This window comes from Trachymyrmex cornetzi, unplaced genomic scaffold (assembly GCF_001594075.2).
Source record: "Trachymyrmex cornetzi isolate Tcor2-1 unplaced genomic scaffold, Tcor1.1 scaffold56, whole genome shotgun sequence".
NCBI classification, from domain to species: Eukaryota; Metazoa; Arthropoda; class Insecta; order Hymenoptera; family Formicidae; genus Trachymyrmex; species Trachymyrmex cornetzi.
The window spans coordinates 2,198,840-2,206,637 of NW_017299871.1; the positions used below are offsets into that span (position 1 = coordinate 2,198,840).

The following is a 7,798-nucleotide window of genomic DNA, read 5'->3' on the forward strand; positions in this document are numbered from 1 at the left end:
CGGCAGCCGGTGTCGAAATATATACAGTATGTCCAATCATTCCAATACATCTCAAACCTAACCTATGCTAGGTTTAGATTCCCAGGTATCGCTGCATCCTTGTTGTTTACCAAACGTTAAACAAGGATGACATGATACGGCAGGAATGAATACGCCCCTACATATTAAGACTAGGGAATTTGAAAAATAAAGCCTGTTTTTATGACTTGTATATCTTAAAAAAAAAAAAAAAAAAAAAAAAAATGAAATAATATATGTTCGACATTTAACTAAAATAAAAAGAAAGGTCTAATGGCAGGAATAAAAAACAAGACCCACTCTTGAACGCAAAAAATATCACGAGACTAGCGTGATTTAACGTGACAATGTAAGGGATTTGTTTTTTATACAATTGAGCGATTAACTTCCCATCTCTTCTCTTTCTCTTTCCAACATTCAATTATACGTCTATTTCACTTTAAATACGTAAAGTGTAATGCGTTATCTACAATATGCAGAATAAGTTGATGTAAGAAGTAAGAACAAGAAGTTGACCAATCACAGCTGAATGTGAGAGAAATAATCGACTGTGATCGGTCAGTTTCTGACTTAAGTACTTCTTATAGGTCTTATATGAAACTTACGTCTCCGCATATTGCAGACGACGCATGACAATAAAACGCAGCTACGAAAAACAAAGAGCTTGTCACCGTGGGTCAGCTGTTCGCCAGCTGATCGCCGCGTACACGTGATTGCTCGGGATTACTTGCGAGAATTATTAATCATTGTTTAATTGCAACTCATTTTCGCACGGGCCGATATCGATGCACAACGTGATGAAGTCTTTCCGCGAAGCCCTCGCAAACGCCAGCAACATCTTGATCCTCACCGGCAGCGGGATCTCTGCCGAATCCGGAGTACCGACTTTTCGGGGTGCTGGTGGTTTTTGGCGTAAATACCAGGCGCCGAGTCTGGCGACGCCGGAGGCTTTCGCGGCGAATCCTTCACTAGTCTGGGAGTTCTATGAATATCGTAGGCAGTTAGCGAGTAAGGTCAAACCAAATAAGGTAATTCAATGAATAAAAATGTTAGAAAAATAAATATCAACATTACAAAAGCTTTCCTTTCATCATAATATTCTTGTTTATTTTTAATGAGTTTTATGAGTCTGGAAAACAATAATAAAATGTATTATTCTTGTCCTTTCTTTTGAATTCTTAGGCACACGAAGCTGTGGCAGATTTCCAGAAGCGCAAAATAGCGGAGGGTAAAAGGGTGTCGATCGTCACGCAAAACATAGATGATCTGCATCAAAAAGCCGGGGCAACAGATGTACTGGAACTACATGGTTCACTTTATAGAACACGCTGCACCAAGTGTCGCAACGTTGCTGTTAACGAGAACATTCCCATCTGCCCGGCACTAGCAGGAAAAGGGTACGTATAAATTCTGTAATATAATCGCAAATAACGTAATGCTAGACAAAACCATCTTCTCGTCGATCTGATGATAATGTATGTAAGCAGATCTCCTGATCCGAATATTATGTCTTCTGATATTCCAATAAAAGAATTACCACATTGCGAAATCAAAGATTGTGAAGCGTTACTGCGACCTGACATTATATGGTTCGGAGAACAGTTGGATGCAAACGTACTGGAGAAAGCCTGTGCGTAATTTTATTTAATAAAAACGTAACTGTACATTTAAAATATAATAAAATAAAATTCTACTCAAATAAAATATCGTATAAAATGAGCAAAAGAAAGCGGAGTCTTTGATTAAAAACATCGCGATAATGTATGTGTAAAAAGGTATATACATCAATACAAGAAAACTAAAATGTTTATCATTCACAAATTTTTTTAAACCGCAGATGACATTGTGGAAACGTGTGACGCTTGCCTGGTTATTGGAACCTCTGCAATCGTATATCCAGCTGCTATGTTTGCACCGCAAGTCGCGCAACGTAATGTACCGGTTGCAGAGTTCAATATAGAGGAACCCCCAGCCACAAAACAATTGCAGTGAGTATAGAAACTCCTTTGTCAACAAAATTTCTTTTATCATTTAAAAATTTAAGGAAGTTCTCTAAAATAATTAAAGTTTCTACAGTTTAAAGATAAAAAATCTATAGATCTATATAAATAGATATCACAATAGCTTGATAATATAAAATATATTGTCTTTATCTTTTTCATGCATGCATAAAATATCTGTATAATCATTTATGGAAAGTTACACAGCTTCCTCATGCTTTCGTTTACGCCCTCGAGAATGACTCGCATTTGACTGTAATAAAAAAAAGAATATGTTACATTGCATATTACATTTGTTTTTTTGTTTTTTTTATTCCTGTGCACTAGACTAGATCTTTCTTTCTCGCTTTCGCCAAATATCAAATATATACCTATTTCGTTCTAAATTCCAAATATGTACATTAATTTAGCTACAGAAAACAGATCTATCACATTAAATCATGAGTCAATAATTTTTTTTAAAATGAATTATTTTACAGATATCACTTCCAAGGTCCCTGTTCTATCACTGTGACAGAAGCACTGGCGCCTTAAAAAGGGTATATATAATAAAATAATTGAGCTTTTATAATATAAAAAATGATTACCTCACAGTAGCATACTTCTGTATTCAATCCAATTTTCTTTAAGTAATCCAACCATAATGTTTGTTTGGTTGATAGCGTATCATTCGGACCTTTTACTTCTACAATTTTGTACTAAAAAATATATTAAGTTATAATTTTATGAAACTTACGTTCAAATTAGAATAGAAGGTATTATTAAGATCTATTTTATGAGCTTTTTAAAATTGTACATAGAAAAAAAAGATTGACTTACCTGTTTTGTATTTATATTCCACACAAGTAAATCTGGAAAACCAGCTTTCCAGAGTGAAAAGTTGTGAATGAGTGGTTCGCATATTCCAACCACACCTTTTACGCCTAAGCAAAACACTATTTCCTGAAAAACAAGTGCGATATTTGTAATGTGTTTTATTAAAATTTATTAGTTAGCTAGTAATATATATATATATATATTTATTAATTACCTGGCAAGTATTTATTACTTACCTTGAGGCTGTTACTGTCGTCAAAAATATTGCCTTGAGAAATGGACTTGTACCTAGAATATGATTCGAATTCATTCTGCAAATGTTTGCTCAATTTTTCCGAATCGTAACTTCGAATATCTTGAAGCTTCGCGTCTATTTCTTTTTTTCTATTCTCGTAAAATTCCGACGTATACAAATCTAACGGCGCATCCTGATATGACGATACCCACGCGCCAGGAACGTTTATGTTATAAATTTCGTTCCAAAATAATATAGCGAACAGGGTAATTGGAAAGGCACCTTCACAGTGCACGCCTTTGATATATCCCTCGTTTTTGTAGTGATATAACGCCAGACTTTCAACCGAACCATATACTTGGTCTATTCCCCTGCTGATACACCAAGTGCTCTTTCCCTGTGGAGTATTCCTGGCAAGATATATAAGGTATACATATCTTAATCCCTATTTAAATAGTTTAGTTTAGTCAAAATTTCATTTATATCTTACCCGCATACTGTTCCTTCTATCGTCTTAGAATTCTGATGTGCAAGTTGCATCTCACTAAATTTAGTGTCCAACATAGTTTTAACAGAGTCTTTTGTTGTTTTTTCGATACCGGATTTTCTTTTATCAATTTTTTTTGCTCTGTCCCACAGATCGTATTTATCAACTTTTGTCAGGTTCTCACATAACATTGCTTTTGATAAGAACATGAAACTAGCTTCAAAATCTCTCCTATGAAACATTTCTATCTTAATTAATTCACTGTACCATTGACCTTTTCTATGTTTCATATGACAATTCTGCTCTATTAATATTCGCAAAAATTTTATCGCCTGTGACATCGTTTCCTTGGATTTTTTAAATGCGTTGATGCTTTTCGACAAGACTTTGAGCCATATGTAACCTGGCATAAAGTGTCTAATGTGATGAGGCAGATTAGAATCTTGAAAACTGAAAATAGACGCAGTATAAAATAAATTTACTTTACAATGACCTCATTTTAAATAAGTATATTCCGTCAATTTTTCTTACCTTTTCGACTCTACTTCTAAGAAGAGTGGTAAACGTTGCGCAGCTAAAGTTCCAAGATTCCGTACGGTATCCCATTGTTTTTTTTCATTTGCAGCTAATATATTAGTTAACGCATTTTTAGCTTCAATATAACTGTAAGATATATATAAGATTCAAATTAAAATAAGGTTCAAAAGTGATAGAAGATGTAATGAATCATAAAGTAAGGCAATAAATTTACTCTAGCAAATGTCTTTTGCTGGCGAAGATAGGTAGGTCACTTATAGTTACTTCTGGAAACTCTAGCTCATTCGTCTCAACGTTCCATAACGTTTGAAATACATTCACAAACGTCTCATCAGGATTTCGATTAGGTATCAGCAACGTAATTATTCTATCAACCAATTCTTTTACTTTGTCGTTCAATAATATGCAATTCCCCAAAAGCTTATTGACCGACGCGCGTAGTTTAGTGGCAGGAGTCATCATTCCAGGAAATAATGATTTCGTTTTGCGGAATGCCAAAATTGATTGTATACTCAATCTTTTTCCACGAACACCGATCTTTAATTCCCGACGAATCTTGCTAACTTCACCGGCGTGCAGCAAGTTCAGCAAAACTTCTATGTCTTCTTCATCCGTGTTATTTTTAAACATAGATCGTGATACAAGCTCATCAAAGATGGGCTTCAAATCATTGGATATCTCATCGTATTTAATATTGCTTATCCTGTGCCACATATGCTTCCTTTTCAGCATACGTATCAGTAACGCTTGTGCATTTCTTCGAAGAGTGATCATCGAAAATACGAAATCCAGTTCGTCCTGATCGAAATATCCGCAATTGATTGGCTTAGAGAATACAGTAACAATAATTAGGAAGAAAAGTAGCGAATTCTTATCCGTAGGTACAACTACATCGTTAATTTCGTATTTTGTCGAAACTGTAGTGTCTATGGAATTGTATTTGTAGTTAAATCTCTTACTCGAGTAAACCTTTTCCAGATCAATGTCATTGTTAGCAATGGCTCCTTCTTTGGCTAAATTTAAATTACTTATTGTTGCAGATTTCAGTTCCTCAATTCTATCTTTAAACAATTTCCTTTGCGCTATCATTGGAGATGGTGACTTGTTTAGAGCATTTTTTATTGGTGACGATGTCTTTGGTGTAAACTTTGTACCACTGCGTGATACAGTACGTTGTGGACTTTCAACATGTATTATATCAGAAGAATGTTCAGTGGTTGGTGACATTATTATTTTATTTTTTATTATTTTAGTTGGACTATTTTCGATTCTATTTTCGGATAATTTAGTTGGACTGTACTTGGCTTTATCCATGAACAGTTTCCTTCGTGGTATCTTTGCGGGTGGTGATTTGTTTCCCACGTTTTTTGTTGGAAATATCTTGGGAGTGAACATGATGGACTTTATACCATTATATGAGACAGTACGTTGTTGACTTCTAACATATATTATATCGGGAGAATTATGTTTAATGGTTGGTGACATTACTGTCATATTTTCTGTAGTTTTAATTGGACTGTTATTCGTATTAGCCTTGAAAGGAGATGCCCCACTGCCGAATGAGACATTATCATGCATTCTGATTTGTTTTTCGTTTATTTTATATGGGTTTTGCTTGTTCTTATGTACAGGGGTTTTTGAATTGCCTGATACTCTTCTACCTTTCTGTATAATAAGGAAAAAATAAATTCAATATATTATTAATATTCAAATTGTTACAATGTTCATTAGACAACTAATGACAATTATAACTTACCGTCCTTCCAATAACTGGGCTTTTAGATTTCGCATTAGATGACTTTTTGATGTTGCGATTTACACTTTCAAATTTCTTGTTCCTGCTTGTAACTTTATAATACTGATCTATTCTGGTTTGTGCCATCATTAGAGGAAAAATGTTCAGCTTAAAGTCAAACCATCTCTATGGTCTGCTGACAAACTAATGTAAATTATACTATTTACGTCATGCTGATGCCTCACTGGAATAAACAAGAGACCCAAGCGCAGACACGATTGCAAGCACGTTCTTGGACACCTGAAGGAACGAACGGAGGGTCACTCTGCATCAACCATTTCTCTCAATCCTTTTTTATTTCGTTCGTACATTATCCTATCCTTAAAAGTAGAACTTAATTTAAACCATAGCGTATCGACCAAGGAAATTACAGTATTTACACAGTCCATACAAATCACCGGCGGATACAAGTGTGTCGTTTGTCTAAGCCATACAGATCCAGAATGTGGATCGTGTCGCGACGAAATCTAAGTATCGACGGCGTTTTAATACTCTGTCTCTTGCAACTCTTCCCGTAAGTTTAAAAACTACTGAAGGACGTCCGGGGGTATGTAAAGCCTAGCGAAACGGTAAGTTTCGTCATCCTCGCCTTACCTTAAAGATAAAGATCCAGAAGTCGCGCGTACGCCGTAGGAAAGACTAAAGGGATTGCGAATCTGCGAGACGTGTCTCGATGTCGAAAACACCTGTATAGAATCAATTACGAACTCGGCGAGCGGGTATGTGTAGGTATATATATGTGTCACGTTGTCGCGTCGGGTCGGATCCGTTGGGATCCATCAGATAAGGTTAGACTCGCTCTTCCGCGCAGACGCGCGTATCTCGCTTGGCGGGAAACAAAGGCAGCAAAATGTAAACGGAATTTCCCGGCAGGAAAATCCCAGAGATTGAGTAATGACTCAGCACTTTCGCGATGATTACGTTATCCAATAGACATAAAGTTTATGACGAATTTGGTCACTTGGATTACTTTTGGAGAGTACATATTAAAGTATCTAAATACAGCGACAAAATGAACTTTGACAACAAATAATGTTAAGTATATTATTCTGTTGAATGACATGACAATATAATTATTAGATATTTAATAAATTTATTTATAAACTTATTTAATTTAAATAATTTTTAAGTTCACGTATAACACTAATACTAACTTTTAGTATGCACTAATTTAGTAATACCAGTGACTGCATTCACTATTACGCATTTATAGACGTAAGTTTATAAATGTGTAACAAAAATAAAATGTCAATTGAACATAAAAACGCACGTTTTAAGAAATCCTGTTATCTCTTACAAGAAAATATACATTCTACCACGTTTATACGGAAAAAAAAAATAATTTTGTGAGAAAAAATTTGTCTTATATTCAAATTTAACAAAGTTAAAGCTAAATTAATCCTGAAGAGGTAAGCTTTAAAAAAACATAGAAAAGAAAGATTGTTTAGTAGCCAGCGTAATCGGAATTTATTTTGACAGGATTTTTATCGTTTGTTGTATCAAATGTAATTTTCTCAAAACGTAAGAACGACGTTTTATCTATTTTTCTCTCGTTCAACAAATACAAAGAAACGGGATTCGTGACGCGCTTTTTAAAAGTGACGTCTTGTGCGTGACGAACGCAAACGAAATGGATGCAATCAAATTTTAGGTTTGTATCAATTGCATTCGACTCGCCGAGTTGCTCATAGGTATTGTATACAGTGAATTGTGACCTAACGCGTCGCATTTCTCTCTCTCTCTCTCTCTCTCTCTCATTTTATATATTTTTATCTTTATATATATATGTATATGCATACATAAATATATATACACACACAGATATATATGTATTTATGTATGTCGTGTTTGCATGTACAGAGCCCACGAGATGCGCTACGTGTATATACGTACATATGTATACGAATATG

General features: G+C 34.8%; 2 protein-coding genes across 4 annotated transcripts; one reads left to right on the plus strand and one right to left on the minus strand.

Annotated features, from left to right (window-relative positions):
* The first annotated feature begins 497 nt into the window (after positions 1 to 497).
* LOC108766011 (NAD-dependent protein deacylase sirtuin-5, mitochondrial) lies at positions 498 to 2,576 on the plus strand. 2 transcript variants are annotated; one of them, XM_018515027.1, is made up of 6 exons: positions 498 to 575; positions 641 to 1,046; positions 1,201 to 1,415; positions 1,506 to 1,648; positions 1,856 to 2,006; positions 2,498 to 2,576. In XM_018515027.1, exons 2-6 carry the CDS (start codon positions 804 to 806, stop codon positions 2,550 to 2,552), a joined length of 807 nt encoding a protein of 268 aa, XP_018370529.1. In that variant the 5' UTR covers positions 498 to 575; positions 641 to 803; the 3' UTR covers positions 2,553 to 2,576. The 2 variants fall into 2 exon arrangements, with proteins under 2 accessions (XP_018370529.1, XP_018370528.1); XM_018515026.1 differs by lacking the exon at positions 498 to 575 and having other exon boundaries at positions 612 to 1,046.
* Positions 2,171 to 6,923, minus strand: LOC108766010 (fanconi-associated nuclease 1). Of its 2 annotated transcripts, XM_018515025.1 has the most exons (9): positions 6,483 to 6,923; positions 5,850 to 6,128; positions 4,308 to 5,758; positions 4,088 to 4,219; positions 3,560 to 4,006; positions 3,071 to 3,479; positions 2,838 to 2,960; positions 2,606 to 2,716; positions 2,171 to 2,271 (listed from the first exon to the last, which is right to left on the minus strand). In XM_018515025.1, the coding sequence occupies exons 2-9, from the start codon at positions 5,976 to 5,978 to the stop codon at positions 2,218 to 2,220; spliced, it is 2,856 nt and encodes a 951-aa protein (XP_018370527.1). In that variant the 5' UTR covers positions 5,979 to 6,128; positions 6,483 to 6,923; the 3' UTR covers positions 2,171 to 2,217. The 2 variants fall into 2 exon arrangements, with proteins under 2 accessions (XP_018370527.1, XP_018370526.1); XM_018515024.1 differs by lacking the exon at positions 2,171 to 2,271 and having other exon boundaries at positions 2,531 to 2,716.
* Between the last annotated feature and the right edge of the window lie 875 nt (positions 6,924 to 7,798).

Bases quoted from the DNA above. Each gene is read 5' to 3' on its own strand.
- LOC108766011 (XM_018515027.1), top strand. From the start codon at position 804: ATGCACAACGTGATGAAGTCTTTCCGCGAAGCCCTCGCAAACGCCAGC. The intron at 1,649-1,855 runs GTGCGTAATTTT...TTTAAACCGCAG, and splicing joins AAACGTACTGGAGAAAGCCT to ATGACATTGTGGAAACGTGT. The intron at 2,007-2,497 runs GTGAGTATAGAA...ATTATTTTACAG, and splicing joins CCAGCCACAAAACAATTGCA to ATATCACTTCCAAGGTCCCT.
- LOC108766010 (XM_018515024.1), bottom strand. From the start codon at position 5,978: ATGATGGCACAAACCAGAATAGATCAGTATTATAAAGTTACAAGCAGG. The intron at 4,007-4,087 runs GTAAGAAAAATT...GTCTATTTTCAG, and splicing joins TTAGAAGTAGAGTCGAAAAG to TTTTCAAGATTCTAATCTGC. The intron at 2,717-2,837 runs GTAAGTCAATCT...TATATTTTTTAG, and splicing joins GGAATATAAATACAAAACAG to TACAAAATTGTAGAAGTAAA.